The 21,535-nt window shown below is 39.6% G+C and overlaps 1 protein-coding gene across 1 annotated transcript in view; it reads left to right on the forward strand.

Moving 5' to 3' along the window:
- The window catches only part of adarb2 (adenosine deaminase RNA specific B2 (inactive)), a 184,887-nt gene that overhangs the window by 149,617 nt on the left and 13,735 nt on the right, over positions 1–21,535 (forward strand). Inside the window, exons 4-7 of the mRNA XM_029529330.1 lie at positions 3,952–4,066; positions 15,464–15,632; positions 18,597–18,748; positions 20,255–20,423. Coding sequence (XP_029385190.1) covers positions 3,952–4,066; positions 15,464–15,632; positions 18,597–18,748; positions 20,255–20,423 — 605 coding nt within the window. The remainder of the gene's footprint in view (positions 1–3,951; positions 4,067–15,463; positions 15,633–18,596; positions 18,749–20,254; positions 20,424–21,535) is intronic.

The following is a 21,535-nucleotide window of genomic DNA, read 5'->3' on the forward strand; positions in this document are numbered from 1 at the left end:
GTGACTGTACTGTATGTTAACAAATGAGGAGCAAAGCAGTCAAATTGTAGATGCACACACGTATGCAGATCTTCACTGTTGCAAAGCAAGACAGAGGATTACTTGCCAGAAGACAAGCACAGCTGTAAACACACTAGTTTCCTTTTTGTGTCAAGGATGTAGATTACTGTATATTGCTTTTTCACTCCAGCTGACAGGATGAGGAAATTATAGGCTCTGACTCACTGTAGGTTTCTGAGTCCTGACACATCACTGCCCTTATCACAAACCAGCATAAGAGAAACCTGACAACAGAGGTGGGGGGAATAAAAGGAAAGAACAGAGTCTGGAGAGTCAGCCTTAAAAAAGGTGGAAAGGGAAGGGAAAAAACATACTGGCAGAGAGGTAAAGGAGGAAAAAGCAGAGAAGGAGGAAGCAGGGACAAATAGCTAGGCTGTGTGCCAGGGTCTATTCCACCTTTGCTCTCTGGGTCTTCCTGAGCTGCCACCTCCTCTTACTTAAGTAATGTCATCGATGAAAAGGCCTTTAGGAGGGATGGAGGACTTGACTTGGGGTCCTGACTGTGACCGACACCAGCTGATGCTGCCAAACCAAGCAGGACTCTGTTCAAATTAATTGGATGATTGTATGCTGCCTCGCAACAAGAAGGCCACGGGTTCAGTTCTTGGGCCTGGGGCTTTTCTGTGCGGAGTTTGCATGTTCTCCCCTTGCCTGCGTGGGTTTTTTCCAGGTACTCCGGTTTCCTCCCACCGTCCAAAGACATCATGTTTAGGTTAAATGGTGACTCTAAATTGTCTGTAGTGTAAGTGGTTGTTCGTCTCTGTCTGTCTCTGTATGTTGTCCCTGTGATGGACTCGCCATCTGTCCAGGGTGTACCTCACCCTCACTCAGTGTGAGCTGGGATTGGCTCCAGCACCCCACATGACACAGAAATGGATAAGCTGTTGAAGATGAGTGAGTGAGTGATATTGTAAGCTGCTTGACCTGAAATTTGGTTTCATGTGCAAACATGCAAACAAAAACAAATTATCCTTGGACCTTGAAACTAAAGGCTTTTTCAGCATCAAAGTTCCAGTCAATATTTGATGTGCTTCTTCCATCTTTAGTTTCAAATCTAACTTTTAGACTTTTTTTTTTCTTGCTCTAACCATTTCTGTAGTTATTTATCCTGGACAATAAAAAGGCACTTTCAAATTAATGGACACAAAATCACAGCTCTCGCTCTGTGCAAAGCCACACAGATAAAGCTAAAATGAGATTTGAGCTCCATGAATCAGATCAGATTAGTTAAATGAAACACAATGACAGTAAAGTGCCATAATGCAACATTTGAAGATGTCTTAATTTATCTAAACCTTAAGCTTTAAAATTATGAACCTGTCCTTAAACCAGTCATGACAAACAAATCATACTTTTATATATAGTTGTGTTGCTTAAGGCTTCCAAGTTTTAATTTTTCATTTCAAAACACTGAAAAGTCAACCAGAGAATATAATTTTTGCAACTCTTGAAACTTATGGCAGCTTCATTAACTAGTTACAGCTGATAAAGTCTGGTAGTTAGAGATGTCATTCGCAGACCATAAATTTAAGGACCGGTGAGGAAGCTGCTTTTGTCATTATCAGTTATTAAGGACCCACTGTTATGGAAATTATTAATAATGCCATTGTAAACTGCATTTTTAAAAAGCTTTTAACACCGTAAAATGTAAATCATCTGCTATACTGACTTACTTTTTTGAGTCTTTGAAATACAAAACAGACATAAGAATTGTTGACATAATTGACATAAGAACAGTTGTTAAAAATATCTCTTATCAAACATTTCCTTCACTTATTTCACTGATAACAATCATTTTAGCCATGGTCACTTTTTGCATTTGACCATTATCTTTGTGACCCAGGTGGCTTTGTGGACTCTTTGAATCTGGACCAATGAGGTGCGGAATGACCTTTCCTCTTGTTGTTTGATTCATTTTGTCTCCATCAATGCAGCCTGAGCTGTAGTGAGTTCAGGACTCAACAAATATGATGACAGGCTTATTCAAGCAGAAAATAAACAAACATGATATGAAAGTTCAGAGGCAAACTTGTCTTTTACTCATCTTCTATTCGACAGCTCTTAGAGAATATTTATTGTGGTGGCCTGACATGTAGCTGTTTGATTATCATATCAGGAGCTCAGCTTTATTCACTGTGCTGACTGTTCACAGGATCACTACTTCTTTCTGTACTATTCTCTGAAGTAAACATCCAGCTGACACCAGTGTCAGAGCAACAATATGTGAATTTGCATATGTATATATTGGCCAGCACACTACCCACAAAACCACGAGCTGTGAGCATATCTACCATCAGCTTTCCAACAGTGAGTATTTCACAGCCCTGATGAGGGCTATAATGTGTAATATGCTCACTGATGCTGCTGTTCTCTCTCTCTCTGTCTTTTTTCTCCCCTAATCCCTTCATTCTCTCATACTCTCACTCTCTCACTATGGGTCTGTTGGCATGGCATCTGTTGATGTTCCTCTAGTGACTGGGGATGCAAACAGTCCAAAAGGCCCTTTGTGCCACTCTGGTGTCTCAGTTATGCATTTATGCTGACTGTAAGTCCTAATTACCACTACAGTAAAACCATTTAAGGTTTGAAGGGGTGTGCATATGATCCACATGGCTTCTTTGGTACCCGCTGAACAGAATGGAAGAGTGGAAATCTGGAATGAAGTGTTGGTTTGGCTCAAGAGAGCGAGAGTCAGAATGGCGTAGATGAGTGGAAGTAAGGGTTTCGCTCAAATGTTATCTGTAAATTACTTCAGGCATGTTTTAATATAATTTATAAGAGTTTAAAACACAAAATAGGAACACAGAGCTGTTTTTTTTTCTGAGTCTGCAAATGGCAGATGGTGGGGAAAATGAAAAAGTCATGTTTTCATGTTCATGTAAAAATAATGTACGAGATATTCATCCACTTCAGTGAAGCCAGAGAGAAAACAGAGTGATTGAGATACAAATGTTGAGAATCCTCTTTAATTATAGGAAATAGAAGAGTGCCTTTTACACAAACTTATTTGATAGTGGGTACCCTCCTCATGGTGTTTCCATTGTTAATTCTGTTTAATCTGTACTCACAATGTGACAGATATTCCCTGTTTATCCATCCTGGTGGAAGAATGCCTCCTCTGTTGTTCTTGAGGTGTCTTCCTTTTCCATGGCAGTTTTGTCAGTGTAAAAGCTTTAAGGCTGTTTTACTGGTGAATTAAGGGAGCATGAGCAGTGATGGTTCATAGTAAAGGCTTATTTCTTACAGGAGGACAGCCATAAAGGGGACAAAAATATTAGGGGTGTAAAAGTCAATGACACTGGTGTAGATCAGACAAGTAAGGGAGTTTTCAACTGTTTCCCATTCATTACATAAATTACCTGCATTAGAGATGAAGGCCATGCATTTTTGAATATTTCCTATTTTGTAATAAACTGTAGAACAAACTCACACAGCATAAGGGCTTTCAACAATAATATAACATAGTTAACTTTCCAATGACTGGGATTTTATCCCTTAATGCACTATGTGTGCCCAATATATATACTTAAGCATACATTGTATTGTGTGGAAGCAGGAAGTTGGATGTGTTGTGCTGGGTAAAGCACTGGGAGTCTACTCAAGAAGTAAAAACTGTTTCCCTAAGGAACCCAACACATGACTGCTTAGTTCCCACAACAGTGATGGCTCTGAGTCATATTGATCCAGTAACAAATTCTCCCAATACTTGGTGTTCATAGAAAGTAACTCTGATAACATGTCAAAATCAAAAGCCCTGAAGAGGTAAGTTGCCCACTGGGCCAATCTATCAAAAACTCTCTGTTTAACCTGAACAGATTAGAGCGTTGGAATATTTCACAACTGGACTGAATGTGTGAAGTCAGTAATTAAAGGAGCAATTGTGTTTTGCAGGACTTTGCCGATTCAATATTCCACTTGGTGAGGGAGAAGTACCGGTCACTGGTGGGTGGCTGCAGCCCTACGCACGCTCGTCACAAATCCCTGGCAGGCATCGTAATGACCCGAGGTATGGCAAATTTCATTGACTTTTATATTTCACTTTGAATTATTGAAGTGGTGCAATATAGGGAGTGAGTGAAAAAGGTTGAAAAAAATGGGGAGCAGACAGAAAATAGGAAGGAATTCTAGATTGAGAGAGAATCTATAAACTGAAGGTAGGAAGAAGAGAGTCTCCACACCATGCTGTATCTTGGACTTGTGCAGGAGACTGTTCTTTCCTGATAAATTATTGACTATCGAGGGTCTCTGAGGAGAATAAGACATGGTAGTGAGTGTCACTCATCCCGACTGCATGCTGGATGTGCTGTACTCAGGCAGCTTTAACAGGATTTCCAGATGCCGCAGTGGGAATCTTAACTAGATCATCTCAAAACTTAATCTGAAAGCCAGCTGTGGAGGAGGAGGAAGCTTCACACTTGTTCTCCTGCAGCATGAAACAACGAGTTATTACTACGCATTTATAAAGCATCTTTCATGCTTCATTTATCTTTCATGTGGTGTTTGTTGCACCTTACATCAGGGCCTCCCACATATTCACACAAAAAGGACACAGAGACCAGCACCGTGCACATGAACGCCAACACACACTCACACACACACACTGTTTCCACACTACCACACATACCCACATGGACCGCAGTATAATCTTGCAGGAGTCTGTGTAGACGCAGCTTAACTAAAGTTTTTTTAAGTAAATCATTACTAAAACCAGGCTTTATTGTTATTAAAATAAGCTTTTGGTGTCAACTGGTGTAACATGTTACCTATTAGTTTTTGCATGTAATGAAGAGGTGTTCGTGTTTTATATTATCTACATATTGTGAGTGAGAACCTTTAGTTGAAATTTTTCAGTTGGCCCCTCTAAGGCCACATGCAGGGAATATGCACTCACCGGCCACTTTATTAGGTACACCTTGCTAGTTAAAGGTTGGACACCCTTTTGCCTTCAGTACTGCCTTAATTTCTTGTGGCATAATTTCAACAAGGTGTTGGAAACATTCCTCAGAGATTTTGATCCACGTGGACATGATAGCATCACTCAGCTGCTGCAGATTTGTCAGCTGCACATCTATTATCCAAATCTCCCATTCCACATCCATACCACATTCTCAAAGCTCATATAATATCAAACTGGTTTCTGGAACATGACAGTGAGTTCACTATTGGATTGAGATCCTGTGACTGTGGAGGCCATTGGAGTACAGTGAACTCACTGTCATGTTCCAGAAACCAAATCAAATCAGATTTATTTGTATAGCACAAAATCATAACAAAGTTACATCAAGGCACTTTACATATAGAGCAGGTCTAGACCAAACTCTTTATAAATTTATTTAAAGAGACCCAACAGATCCCCCGATGAGCAAGCACTTGGCAACAGTGGCAAGGAAAAACTTCGTTTAAGAGGCAGAAACCTCGAGCAAAACCAGGCTCAGGGGGGGCGGCCATCTGCCTCGACCGGTTGGGTTGAGAGGGAGAGAGAGAGAGAGAGAGAGAGAGAGAGAGAGAGAGAGACAGGCAGGCAGGCAACCAATTTCAGATTATATGAGCTTTGTGGCATGGTGCATTATCCTGCTGAAAGTATTCATCCAGTGGTGATAAAGGGATGGACATGGTCAGCAACAATACTCAGATAGCCTGTGGTGTTTAAACAATGCTCAGTTGGTACTAAGAGGCCCAAAGTGTGCCAAGAAATTACCCCCCCACACCATTTCACCACCACCAACAGCCTGAACCATTCATACAAGACAGGATGGATCCATGCTTTCATGTTGTTTATGTCAAATTCTGATCCTACCTATTTGAATGCTTCAGCTGAAATTGAGACTCATAATTTTGGTGTGTCCAATTTCGGTGAGCCTGTGCGAATTGTAGCCTCACTCTTCTATTCTTAGCTGACAGGAGTGGCACCCGGTATGGTCTTCTGCTGCTGTAGCCCTGCTGCTGTAGCCCATTTTCTTCAAGGTTCGACGTGTTGTGCGTTCAGAGACGGTATTCTGCATTCCTTGGTTCTAACAAGTAGTTATTTTACTTACTGTTGCTTTTCGGTCATCTTGAACTAGTCTGCCCATTCTCCTCTGACCTCTCACATCAACAAGGCATTTTCATCCACACAACTGCCGTTCACTGGATATTTTCTCTTTTTCAGACCGTTCCCTATAAACCCTAGAGATGGTTGTGTGTGAAAATCCCAATAGATTACCAGTTTCTGAAATATTCAGACCAGCCTATCTGGCATCAAGAACCATGCCATGTTCAAAGTCACTTAAATCCCTTTTCCTCTGATGCCCAGTTTGAACTTCAGCAAGTTGTCTTGACCACATCTACATGTCTAAATGCATTGAGTTGCAGCCATGTGATTGGCTTGATTAGCTGTTTGTGTTTACAAGCAATTCAACAGGTGTACCCAATAAAGTGGCCGGTGAGTGTCAATATGATATGATATTGAGGTAAAGCATCAATATTCCCATAATATGAGGCTACAGGCACTCTCTCCCAAAGAGTAAGTCCTTTAAACTTTTTAGTGGCACTCCTATCAAACTGCCATGTGTATTGTATCACAGCATTAGCAGGATATTAAATCATGGGGAGGAATAAAAGCATTTAATACAAATTTAAAATAATCATCTCAGGTTAATGACACAAAAATGTTTACAGTGAGTATCTCCAATGTCTGCAGGCACCAGCTGTAGTACCCACAGGTTAATGGCTAGAAAACTAACAGGCCAGTAGTGAGTTGAAAGCTCAGTTGGTCTCTACAGTTGGCAGGCTAGAGTTTGGCATGACAGGAAGTGTTTAGGGCTTTAATGTGAATACTTGGCAGTTTGTGCAGGAGCAAATAAAACCCATCCTGTTATGGTATTATATATCATATGCATCAAGGGTTCAAATTACAATGGGGTTTGGAGGGAATGAGCCAAAGAGGTAAAAATAGGAGCTGTAAATATATTTCCCATGTTCAGGGCTAGAAGATTCTTGAAATATGATTTGAGTGAAGTCTTGGCCACCTGAATCACTTGTGTCCTCGGAAATCTCTTCCTATGCATCTTGCAGACACAGAAGTAGCTGTACCCACATGATACCAAACAATGAAATCAAATTGTAAATTACTTGTACATTTGATTAGCCATTAGCAGAAAGAGCTAATGAACTAGCTTATTTAATAGGCTTCCTCCCTTCAGAGTTTATGAATTAGGTTGTCTCAAGTATCTATGGCTGAATGCTAATTACAGTTTTAATGACTAATGTCAGCAGGCTGAAAGAATAGGCCTTCATTTGCATTGTTGACTTGTCATTTCATTAGCAATATACTGTCATATATTTAAATGTATCTAATTTAGTAAACACTGGTACTCAGTTATGCACAGTAAGAAGATGAACGATTACTTAGTGTCAGGGTTTATTTCCACTTGAAAGGTCTACAGTGTCACTGTCGTAGTCTTACCTTTTTGATATCACCTTTTGTAATAAGTCATCACAAAAATGGCAGTACATATATAAATACACAGAGACTCATATGTCTGGATACTGACACTGGATATCTATGCACACACAGACAAACACACACACAGAGGAGTGTTATCTTCTTGTGTGGCTGCAGGCTGTGGGGGTGCAGGGGTCAGTGAGGAGGGATTGGTATCACTGCTGCCTTTTGAGTGCTGCAGTTCATCAGTTTAGACTTCAGTAAGACTGCGGGTCATTCTGACCTAATCCAATCCCTCTTCTACCCTCTGCCTCCCAGTAATTGCCTCTGTTTGTTTATTAATAGCAAACGTTATCTTCAAAGATCCAGACGAAGGGCTGCCAAGTATTTGCAGTAAGGCAGTGGCTGCAGCTGCGGTGGTGGCCAGCGTCCGTGCAGTCAGACACCAAATTTGTCAGGAACACTGGGGAGTCCTGTTCTGTTTCCCCTACCGCCCCTCTCTCGCGTTTCTTTCTTTCTGTGTGTCTCATGCCGATGCTTATGCCTAAGGAACATTAATCAGGCTCTGCCTTTGAACCATAGATAGACAGCAACACCCCCCAGGCCCTTAATGGAGGCAAAGTAAACCACCACTACATATTGTGAAATATAGTGGAAAATCTCATTTGAATCGGTTTGAAACAGCATTGAGTGTCTGGAGATGCTAAACAGTGTTCAGATGTGTTCACAGACATGGGAATCAGAAAGACCCACATGTAAAAATGCAAAAAAAAAAAAAAAGTCAACGCTCCCACTCTCTTTTTTCCATTTGTTTGTTGGATGGGACCAGAGAACATTCTTCTGAGTTTTTTTTTTTTTTTTTAATTGGGACTCCAAGGGGGAAGAAATACCACAGGGACTCAAAGAAAGGGATGAGAGCAAGGGTTTCAAACTAATTGATTACAAATGGTGGTTAAGCTATGGTTCTAAGTACGGATATCCATTTTCAAATGAGAATTTTTCTCAACTCTTTATCTGTTCTTCCAAATGCTGGAAATGTTAACGTTCGATATTCACATCTGGCAACAAAACAGCTTCCTAAAAGGAAATAAATTGCAGGGATGTGCCCAGGGTGTGTTGTAGCACAGACACAGAGAGAGATTTCAGAGTTTCAGCAGCATTTCACAAAGATGCCCTTATATGTTCAGAGCAGTTGCCTGTTCAAGCTAATAAAGATTCAAAAGGGTGAATTCTAAACTCCTGCCAAGATGTTTTTGTTTTTTTTTCCCCCCTCTTTTTCTCTGGAAGTGCTGAGCAATTTCAGAGATTTTCTGTGATTCAAATGACAGGCACTGGATGACATTATATGTAATCACCCAACATCTCTGATGAAAGAACACACAAAAGATATGATTTATGGAGTTAAATCTAAATGGCATATAAATGAGTTTACTAAAAATTGACCTTGCAAGCTCATTCTGCTTTAGAGGAAATGTTTTAATGTCTCCTTTATGGTGCTCAAATATAATGGGTGGCTTATTAGGAAACATTTTTCCCTGTTGTATAACCATAGAGAATAAAGGGATCCAGATAATAGGTCTATTGGTATCTGTCGATTGCAGTTGCCTTGTGTAATGATGACTCAATGTAAATGTCATGGTTATGTCATTTATATGTATTTTGCTGTGTGGTACTCCCAGTGATTCTCTTTGATGATTGCCAGTAAAGTAGTCAAACCCATTAGTTATCACTTTTCATTTAAAAGGCTCTTTTTGGTGAGACTTACCTTATACAGAAGACATACATACAGATCCTCCATCAACACTAAACGTAACAATAATGCTAATGAAAGCCATTAAATATATGATGATATGCAGGATAACTAGTCTTATTTAGTATATGAAACCAGTCCATGGCTGTAGAGTGAGATTTTCCACTGACTCTGCTCATGAAATTGTGCCTAACAATTGTGATTATGTATTCAGGTTTGTTGCAAATTCCCATCAGTGTAATCAGTCCCAGTCCCACTTCACAATATCACTGGATTTTAAAGCTCTTGGCTCTTATTTTGTCATACTTGGTTTTTTAGATAGAGGCTGACCCCTTGAATCAGAAGCCTGGACCCTTAAATCAAAATATAAATGTGGGTTTGGTCTGACTGCGCAGACATGGGCCCACCAAGAAGAGGACCAGTGTTTTGGGGTAAAATTAAAATAAGCATCAAGCAGAGACATAAAGTTAGAAGGGAAGACTGTGTATCATTCTCTCTGTACCTCTGAGTTTTTTCTAAGCCAATGTGTTTGAAATGTACTGCAAACTGTACGATAAACAAAAGGTTTGAGAAAAAGCCTGCATGACCACACTTCTTTAGTCCTATGGACTGCTCAAAACACTTTGCATTGGATCCCACGTTCATCTCACCTCTACTATGTGTGAATGTGGGTTTATGGGTATACCATGAATATGAATTGTCTGCGCCCACCACAGAGTGCAACTTCTCCACAGGTAGAATAAGGACCTTAAGGACTTTCATCTCACTTGCATTGAAAGAGGTATTTTCTGTAATTATAACCTAAGTGTTTTTTTTTTTTTTTAAGCTTTCGATTTCCTGTAGCTTTACTCATAAGCGCAGAGACCAATGCAAGGTCATAACATCCCACCACACTGCATTTTTGTGACTAAGTGGCACAAGATGCACTCACTGTGTGGGTGTGCTAGGTATTGTGTGATTGCACAGTTGGAAGCAGGGGAACATTAAAAGAAATGCATTTTAGTCACAAGTATTGACATGAGTCATGACTAATAAAATTACCTCACTTCCTCCTGTATTTGACAGCAGCCAAACCTCCTGTTACTTTGTCAGAGTGCTCCGCTTCATTATGTGATGGCCTGAGAAGTTTTGGATTGGATCTGGCACTGAAGATTCTCATAAGAGAAGACCAGAAGTTGAATAAGATGTAGATTTAAAGGTCCCATAGAGAATAAAGGTCTGCCATTGTCCATGTTTTTTCATCATAAATCATTTCTAGGTTCTATATCAGCATTAGGAATAATATCAATGGTCAAAGACCAAATAGAAATGGTCACATTCTGTTTCCAGAAATTGATCCTTAAAACCAGCTGTTTTCTGGAACTTTGTGACGTCACAACAAAGCAGTCATGGTTCTCAAATTAAATCAAATCACTTTACATAGCCCCAACTCATAACAAAGTTACTTCAAGGCACTTTACATATAGAGCAGGTCTTGACCTAACATATCCCCCCATGAGCAAGCGCTTGGCAACAGTGGCAAGGGAAAAAAAAGTTAATTTTTTTTCTTCTTGTATCTACCGTAGGATGCAATTTTATAAGAAATGTTAGCCTTTTCTAAGAAATTAAAAAGATGGATTAAATTCAGTAGCCTCATAATTCCTTGTCAAGAGTGGATGTCAGCTGCTTCCTGGGGGCTGAGCCTCCCCAAAGGTCAGATCCTAGAAACACCCCTGTTGATGATTATGGCTTCTTAAAGCCATAAATGTCTTCTCATGGCTATCAGCAGGTAAATATAAAAATATGTAAGGAGAAAAATATATGGGGCCTTTAAGGACCTGAACGGCAGCTAATGCCATCTGAGAAAATTCCTTTTATTCTTGACAGGAAAATTGCTCTGCATTGCTTGATTGATACCAAACCACCTACTGTTCTTTTCCCTCCACTTGTTATCAGCCAACAGTCATAAAATTACCGGGTTAAATAAATGCCTGCATCTACCTGACAAAAAAGTCTCTGCTTCATGTGTGTTTACCTCCACAGTTTGTGCTTTGTCTTCCTGTTTAACACTTTTGGTAGTATACTTACTATAGTTGAGTTATCAGATTGAGTGGTTGTGGGTCTCAAAGTATGTAGTCTATGATGCACATTGTGTCTGACAGTGCTGTTATCCTCGAGTGTGACATTTTTGAATCACCAGTGATCAACAGATTTAGTTGTGTGTGAAAATACCTCAGGCCTTTGACTCTGCTTTACCTTGCTGTTTTTGACCCTCTCTTTTTGTATTTCTCTGATGTAACTGATTATTCCTGGTTTAAAAACAGAACTCTGCCGTTAGCTCTCACTTCTCTTCTCTCTCTTGCTCTCCCACCTCTGTTTTTTCTCCACTTTCATTCATCTCTTCTCCTCCTCCTCTCCTCTCTCCTGCAAACTGAAGGCAACCTCAGTGCCAATTTCATGGCACAGTAGCAAGCAGCGCAGCAGAAATTATCCACTGCAAAATTGATCTAAACAATCGCAAAGTGGAACAGTAAGGAAAAGCAGGAGAATGAAATTGGGAGAGTCTGTTACCTTTTTGAACTTACCTTATCGCAGAGAAAGAATTGGGATGTACTGCTTACAGGAATACTAATCATTGCATTCGTGATATAGAGATTTTCACGTCGTACACTTGTACATTTTGAATAATTTTTGTGTGCTCGTACAGTATGTATAGCCTGTTTTTTTTAGAAGCTTATAATCAGATATTATTGAACTACTGTGTATATACAGTAATTTCAAAACTATAGACTTTACCTTTTCATACTGTGACAAAGATGTAATGTCAGTGGAGTCTGTTTGAGTGAATGAATATATATAATTACTTGTTGGGAGAAGAGTGACCTGGAGCTAATTATTCTATTTCAGAGTCTCTTTGATATAAAACTATTTTATCCTCAGTTTTTGCTTTAGGCCTTGTTTAATCTTTTCATTTGAATTCTTCTTTATCAATCTGCTTTTAAACTAGAGGTGATCTGATCAATCCCAAATTAGCAATCAAATTGCTTTTGAAGATCAATTTAACCATCAAGAGTATTAATACCAGCTCACTCGCTCTCTTCAGTGCTGAACAGTGTGTGTAAACCACATTTTGCTGTTATGAATCCATTTCTTTTTGTCCACTGTCCTGTTTACTCAAACATGAACACATGTTGTGCACCCTTACCAAAAGTAATCAGACCTAGGTCTTGCAGGCATCACCCATAAATTCTGCTACTGCTTAAAACGATTGATTACAATTGTCAAGTCATTTAGTTCTCATTACAACATATTTTACATCCAATGTAGGTTGACACACTGCTCTCCCTAACATTAATCTACATATGAGTATTTTAATAAGTACAATATTTCTGTGTCAAAAATAGAAATTCTACAGCTTTATAACTTGGTATCAGTGAGACAAACATTTTCAGTATCAAAGATGACTGGTCCAAAGCAATAAGGTGAGAGGCTGTAGAGGAAATCACAGAGAGTAGGGTTTCCGGCGATTTCAGAATTAAGGCACAAGCACAGCTGTCCAATCTGAGACATACCTCGAGTCGAGAGAAACCTGACCTATGCATAGCCAGATGCAATCCAGACACACTAAAGGACAATAACCTGCTCTGGGATGCAGTTGGCCCAAACAGAGAGAGAAACTGCCATTCAGTAGCTTAGTAATTTATCAATTCATATGATCAACTACAAAGCAGTCTGGACCACACAAACAGTTACTTTCAGCTCTGTGAAGCATTTTATTATCGTGCAGTTGATTACTTTGCTTGTTTTGAGTCATTCTCATCACTCTCATCCTGTTTTGATAGCCTCAGCAGGGAACCCATTTTGTAAAGGGAGAATGCTTGTTGTATCAGGTGGTCAAAAACATAACCTCTAATTCAGCTCGATGTCACCTCATGGTAGCACTGTTCTGTTGGCTGATGATTTGTGCTTTTGAACCAAATAGATGACTTGTTGGAAAAAGGTATGAAATATATATTTTTTAGTCAAGTATTGTTGAAGTCTGCCCCCATAGAAAACAGTGAAATGGTCCTTCACAAACTTCCTTTCTTCCTTTCTGTGCTCTTTCTTCCTGAACTGCCTCCCCCCCCCCTTCCCCCCAACCCCCCGCCCCACACACACACACACACACACACACACACACACACACACTCCTCCCTCCCTTCATCTTTTCCTCTCCTGCCCGCCTTCCATTGTCAGGACTCTACCGCCACATTGCCATCTGGGCCGAAGCTGATAAAAGCTCATGTGCCGAGCCGGCGGTGCCTTCGGGTCTGCCAGGAGCCAACGAAGCCTGACTTTCAGAGGCGATGGGAGAGATTTGTGGCAGCCGGGAAAGGAATGGCATGCCGTTAACGTGCTGATCCAGACAGCCACACCCCTGTCTCTCTGCCAGTCAGCCTGGCTCTCGCATGGATCAGCACTGGTCTTAATCCTCAAAAAAAGAGAAAACCAAAACAGGATGGGATGACTTGTGATCTGTAACCTTTCTAATAACATTTGTTTCATTACTCAGAGTTTCTTGGACCTGTGTCATTAGAGGCCTTTAATTTAGCCAACATCCACCAAATTATTGCTCAGCACTTCCATTAACAATACAATGCTTTATGACTCCAGTACACCTGAACAACGTATATTTGAGAGATTTTTTTTTTTCCGCTAATTGAGATCACATATTATGACTTATAAAATATAATACAAATCCCTTTTCCAAATCACGTCTGCTCAGAGTTTCCTACAATCCTAGTAAGTTAGTTATATCAGTTCACCATAGAGACAGTTTGCCTTTGACTCTTCAAATGGCCTAATATAATATAGGCCATTGTTAATAAGCAAGTCCATCATGAAAGAACAGATTTGTGCATCAGAGTAACATATTTTCTTCTCATCCCTCACATTCTCTCATGGTCCACTAGTTTTATTTGTGGAAGTTTGGAAAACACTGGACTCGCCAAGCTAATTGTGTATGAAGTGATTGCACAGGCAGACCCCTTGAATGTGAACAATCTGTTTTTTAGCCCCTGACAACTAGGTAAATTTAATGTCACAACTACATCTAGATCCCACTCTCGCATCCGCTGAAGAACTATTGGTCCTCAGAGGTTGAATGATCAGTACAATCCTGACAATACATTTTTCAAATCTTGGATCTGAGAGTAAATATGGGGAAAAAGCCTCTTGCGCTAAATGCACTAATTTGATTAAAGAAAATGATTTTACTCATCCTTATACTGTAACAAATACTTTATCAAAGATGTCATCACGCATGTCACTTTGCATGATTAAATAAATAAGTCCCTGTGGGTTTTCCTTTGTTGGAAAACTACCATTCATTAAAACACAGAATAAGTGATTGCAAAAGCTCAATGAACAGAAATTGTAGCAAGCACGCAATAGCTTTTTTCATTATTTTAAAAGTCACCTCCTAATATCTAGGTCGCAGAGCACTGAAAGGGTGATTCTAACTAATCGAGATGAGTCAATGAGGTCCCACTACTAAGTACACTGGATATCTAATATTGATGGATTATTCCCTCAAGGACTGAATCCCTTCTCACATCATGTTGTAAGAAATTTTAGGTAAGATTAGGTTTAGGTAGATTTATCTTAGCTTCACAATACCAACAATTCATAATATTACATACATTGAATGACCCCTGAAAGCGGCTGTTTTCATTCAGCAGATCTCCAGTGGCCAATAAAAGAGCAGTCTGCAGGATGCTCTTCCTTTGCCTTGTCATGAAAATGTTTTATGCACAATGATGTTGGGGGCATTCTGAGCACCCTGAGCATATATTGCTTTTGCACCTCATGGAAACTGCAATTCCAAATGAAATATTTTACTTTTTTTCTGGCTCTATTTGTATGGTTAATGAAATTTAGTTTGTATTCTCAGACAAATCTTTATTGATATTGCATTAGCAGCTATACAGTACAGAGCAGGCAGAGAAACAATATAAACATTTATAGTCTGAACATCTTTGACCCGTTTGCCTTTATCTATTTTCCTCTGCTGTGATATCTGTGTGAAGTGAGACATGTTTCTTCTTAAAAAAAAAATAGAGGACATTCAATTGTCATTACACTGTGCATTATTATTTATTTATCCTTATTATTTTAAGTTTAAGAATGTGGATTGAGGAATCAGTGTCGTCAATGCAACATATGACAGGAGCAGTAAGATACACATTTGTCTGTGTGTTTTTGTCGAATAGGGCTGGACCTGCGGCATGCCCAGGTGGTGGCATTATCCACAGGCACCAAGTGCATAAATGGGGAGTATCTGAGTGACCAGGGCCAGGTGGTCAATGACTGTCACGCTGAAGTCATGGCCCGCAGAGCCCTGCTACGCTTCTTCTACTCACAACTTGAACTCTTCTTCAGGTAACTGCAGGTTTTTTTTGCAGCTATATCTCCCATTTTCAAAAGCTCTGAATGTCTCTGTGGTGTTTAAATTCTCACTTCCCTGAAACAGCAAGATCATGCTGTTGCCTGCTGTTCACCAGTTGACTGTTGAAGCAGTCAACTGGTCAGCTTGGGGGCCACCTAATTAGAGATCAAAACTTTGCTTCTTTGCTTATCATGACCAGTGAACTGGCTTGGGGAACAAATACATTTAGCCAGAAAGATAACGTAAATGGTAGATTCACCGTGTTTTCTTTTTTTAACCAGAAGAAACCATATTTGGACGAGAATGTGCTGAGGATGAGTGACGCTGGATCTGGCCTGTTCTGTACTCTGTCCTGATTGGGTGATACAGTCGGTCAATAGCCACATTGTGATCCATCCCCTGCTTTATGGTCTATTATCCTCTAAATGAGACTATCATTTCCAAAATTAATATCTAATACTGATTCTTAGGAATCTTATAATATAATAAGTCTGAAATCTGATATAGTAAAATAGACACCACCCCTCTCTCACACCTTGACCCAGCATCCAACATGACAGCATCAGGTTCCTCTGAGTGTTTACTGGAAATTGTATTTGCCAGAGAACATGTTTAAAACGTCACTTGCGACTGGCTGCCGGTTTTCTTTTCAGATCATTTGCCATTGTCGTGGCATGAATTAAAGCCAGACTAGTTTTCAAGTTGTTTTTTTTTTCCCAAAATTGTTTTTCTTTGTTGAACAGATAGATAAAATACAGTACAGGCCAAATGTTTGGACTCACCTTCTCATTTAAATTAATAGGAAAGTGTGTCCAAACTTTTGGCCTGTACTGTACAAATAATTTCGGGTTCACAAAATTAGTACAAAATTATATTTTGAAAAAAGACATCCTCAATTAAAATATTATGAATGGCATCAGGTCAATGACATATACTTTTTGTGTTATTATATATTTAAGAGACTCAAAATAATACTGAATTCCAATCAAAAATAACTATAATGAAACAGTTGTTTTGATATTTGGGTCTTATTATTATTACTTATATTACTATTATTTTGAAAAACAAAATGAGAAATAATATTTTTTCCTTCAATATGGATACTCATTTCCAAGGTATTTCCACCAATGTTAGCATGCCTGACATCACATCATGCATTACAGTATGTTTAATAACTTTACATATCATATTGCTGTGACCTTCCACTGGTGAATGCTCTATGAGAGGCTTTGTACTTTCCCAGCTAACCAGTCCCACCAGGAAACCGCCATCTTGCAATTGTCATAATTAACGTAGACCTAGACATTTGCGGTGGCTAGGTCACTAGTCCATCACAGGGCCCACACAGAGAGACAGACAGAGACCTACACACACGTTTGTCTTTGGATGGTGAAAGGAAACCGGAGTACCTGGAGGAAACCCATGCAAGCACACAGAACATGCACACTCCACATGAACCCGCAAGCTTCTTGTTGTGAGGCAACAGTGCAACCACTACACTGCTAAACACTATACTGTGCTGCCTCCTTGCACGTCTCATGTCTGCCAATTTCCTTTAAATTCAATGGAATGAATGCCCATTGCCTCTGCCATCTTGAGTTCTTTTTTTGAATGGGAGGTGGCATTTTACCAAACTCAAATTGCAATTCTTGCCACTTTCTTCGACTTCTCCACAAAAACATTACATAAATACTCCATAAATTGAAGTACAATTATTGAGAAACATCTGCAAAATCGAACATTTTGGTTTACATGAAAAAAATTCTTCTTGAGATGCTTCAGGGATTTGCTAATTAAGCACACTCAATAGGTTTAGCTCTGGGTCTCCGTGGCCTATTTGCTTTTAATCCTTTCCTTAATGTATTTCATTTTTGTACCTATGCACCCACTTTGACGAACTATGGTGAACACAGACCCCCCCTCAAAGATTTTTACCAGTGTCAACAGACAGTCTTGATTGGTTTTGAGTGCTAACTGCCTCCAGCGCACAAGAATATATTATGTTTCTGATCTCCCCCAAGGAACCTGATTGCAAGGCTGATTCATCAGATTACTGGCTAGAAGTCTAGATCGTTGAATGTCATATTTGCATACACAGCACTGACTTTTTGTTTTCGAACAATGCTGGGTGGCAGGTACAGAGACTTTGCAGCTTAGTAAAGTGGCTAATGGGGGAAGATAATTCATAATGAAATGACCAAACAAAATGCCAGAACTGCCATATTTATACTAGTGAAAGGACATCGCAGGCATACGAGAGGTTATATAAAGCATTCAGTCGTGCTTTGCATTGTGATATATAGTTTAATATATTGTGTTTCTTGTGTGTGTGTGTGCGCCCCATATTTAAGATATTTGGCTCAGTTTTAATGAATGTATCCAAAAAAATCCTCACTGGAATCTTTTATTTCATCACAAATTAATCAGACTGACTTTGTCTTTGAAAAACTTAGACAACCTTATTTTTATTTTATATTAATTTCCTTGATTTTGATCACTAGCTGGTCATTCATCTTCATGAGGTCCAAGGTTTTTTAAGTCTAGTTGAAACATCATCCCTGTGACCCTGAATCGGATAAGCAGTAGAAGATGAATGCATGAATGAACTCTTGTAGTACAACTATCTCTCTTCTCTTTAGTCCTTAATGATGTCATTTTGACTCCTAAATCTGTAAATACAGGATTTTATTTTCTTGAGTGCTGCTTTTTTTATTCAACCATTATTTTCTATCTCAATCTATCATTTAGTTGACATTTAGTTGACTAAGGTGACACATCCGAGGCTCAATTGTGAAGCATGTATAGACCAGCAGCATTATACTTGCCAGATGCTGGACAGCCTGAGTAATGTCCAGGACTGTCAGTCTGACAGCAAAAGAATGGAGAGAGAAGGCTGGTGTCCAGAAAAGTGGTAATCTATTTTCTCTGCTGTGATGAATGGTTTTTCCCCACCAAAGTAAAAGCCCCAAGGACTGGGAGGAGTCAATATTCGTACAGCACAAGGAGTGCGGCTACAGGTTGAGAGACAACATCCATTTCCACATGTACATCAGCACCTCACCATGTGGTGACGGCAGACTCAACTCACCCTACGAAATCACAGCGGACCGTAAGATACTTGGCTTTTCCTTTCACTTAGTCACACTCATTTTCTCTGTCATCTCATTCTCTCAGACTTACAAAGGAGATCATTTCCTCTCGCAGATACTTTTTCTCTCAAACACAGCCAAAGAGCTGGCATCCTTCATGTCACACTCCGTCTTGGCCTCCTTCAGCCACACTCTGCTGACTCAATGATATTTTACTGCTTAAGCACTGAAGGCAAGGCAAGGACGTTTATTTATACAGTAACATTCAGTAACAAGGAAATTCAGTGTTCCTTACTTTAAAAATACAACTTTAAGATGACATTAAAATAGCATTTAGGAGAAATTTTTAAGACAGAAAATATTTAGATAAGTCATGTTAATATTGAATAAAAGCAGGTGAGAAGTGCTGGTGTGACAAAGGACATTGAATACAGCTAAATGCAATACAGCACAAGACTAAAGGACACTTTATTGATTAACTGCATCAAATAGTAGCTCTTTGACTTGATGTAAATTAACTGACAGTTTTTGAAGGTCATTTTTTGCAGCTGAGGAGCAGAGAAAATGGAAACTGCTCCACTTTTGTTTATTCCTAAATCTAGAAGGTATTTAGACACAACAGCATTTAGTGGTTTATATATCGGTAGAAGGATTTGAAAATCTATTCTTTGACAGAGGAGGCCAGTGGAGTGATTCCATGCGGTGTACTCCACTGTCTTGAGGACTGGTAATTTTTGTTAATACACCATTCCAGCAATCCAGCTTGTTGGGAAAACAACTGAATTAATTCCAATGATTTCCACAGTATAGTTGGTAGTTGTAATCTGAACTGCAGCTTCTTATAGTAGAATGTGTCGATTTTTCATCTTTCATCTTTCATCTTTCACCACAGATTAAATTGCTATTTAGCTATGTATGTATACAGTGCAGTAAATGGGATTTCATGAAACCAGTGGGGATCGAAAAAGAGAAAGGGGAGAAAAGACGATGCTGTCAGATCAGAGAAGTCTTTGAACTTCACGCGTTTGGTCATTAAACCTTTTAAATGTTCTGCAGTGCACTCTCAGAGATTAAAAAAAAAAATACTTAGTACCTTTTTCTGAAATATTACTGAGTTGGAAGTCAGGGGCTTAATTTTTAGCTGCTGTCATCAACTGAAGCAACAACCACAGAGGAAAAGCTAGAAAAGAGGGATGAAGAAAAGAGAATTTGAAATAGATCAAGAGCTTGTGCTCCTGCTTGTGATGATCATGTGGCTTGTCATGTTGGTTGGTTATATGATACAACATCATACCAGAGTAAGCTCAAAGTGCATCAGTCTATTGGAATGGTTCCCCCTCACTCACAAACTGCAGGCTCATCTGCACAATCCAGTTGCATGCTTGCATCAATAACAATGGCTAGTCAGAATAATGCGTCTCTGTATATTATTATATAATGCAGTGAAAGAATGTTTTAAGTCTCCACGTCAGTGGAATTAGGAATGGTGAAAAAGCCAGGTTATGATTTTGTTGTTTTGTTGACAGTTCACAGTAGTAGACACTTCATGAGGAAGCATCGCAACCACCTGCGGACCAAGATTGAGTCAGGAGAAGGAACAGTGCTGGTACGATGTCGGGGGGCCATCCAGACGTGGGACGGTATCTTACAGGGTGAACAGCTCATCACCATGTCCTGCACAGACAAGCTCACCAGGTCAGTTCTGTCAGATAATGAGTTTGAACCATCCTCACTTTCTCGGATGCATTTTTTTCCCTGATGGCAATTTTAAATCAAAACTTGAATGACTCTGAGCATTTTCCAAACCTCCAAACTACCCTAATACCTGAAAGCAGCTGGTCTCTCCTGGGGAGTTAAAACTTGAAACCTAATCTGTTTTTTTTCCAGTGATAGCTCTGCCCTAAGCTTTTTCTGTGAATATTATTTAATTTTGTTGCCACAGTGTAGGACCACTGTAAGTAAAATTTATAATAATCCCAAACCAGGGGTATCAGTGTACTCCTCACATTCCAGTGTTGTCACTCTAAATTAACACAGTAATATATTACAGGCATAAGTCGTTATGATTGTTACTAGTGGTATTTTCACAAAGACTGAAAGAAAAGCACCAATATATTGTTTTCACACTGCAGTTAAAACTAAATGGTTTGTGCTGAAGTTGATGCGAAGGTGGAAACAGATTTTGGGGTCTACATAAACCCCTGCTCATCCCTTCTATCTTGGCTCTCAGTCCTGGATACTTTGTTGCCTCTTGGCTCAGATCCATCAGTTCCTAATGGATCCCCTCTTTCAGATTCTCTCTTCTTGCTCGGAGGTCTCTTTTGGTCCCAATCTACACCACAACTCTTCACTCTCCTCCAGGGTAGTTACATGAGGCTCTGCCTAAGATTTCCAAGAGTGAAGAAGTTAAATGCCAGCTGATATGACACAACATGTTCCTGCTGTTTACTCTAAGCAATGAGCCTCAAGTTAGTACCAAGTCTTTACTTAACAGCAACACCAGCTACACAAGCAACTTGAGGAATGAGTTCAACCCCTCAGACCAGCAGCTCTGGACTCGAGACACTGGACTTGGACAAAGCACAAGGAAGGACAGTTTTCCTTGTCCCAGGACTGGATAATGTTCAGTGGGCCAACCAAGCATAAAACAAGCTAAGCATAGAACTGTTAGCCTTTGAACATGTGGATTTGTGGATGTGGATACTCTTTGTTTTTAAAAGTAGTTTTATCCGCACAAATTTTCCCACTAATTTGAATAAATACCTTTGACTGGTACTGTATGTGAGACTGAATAGGTGATTTGGGGA

This window comes from Echeneis naucrates, chromosome 20, assembly GCF_900963305.1.
Source record: "Echeneis naucrates chromosome 20, fEcheNa1.1, whole genome shotgun sequence".
In the NCBI taxonomy this organism is placed as follows: Eukaryota; Metazoa; Chordata; class Actinopteri; order Carangiformes; family Echeneidae; genus Echeneis; species Echeneis naucrates.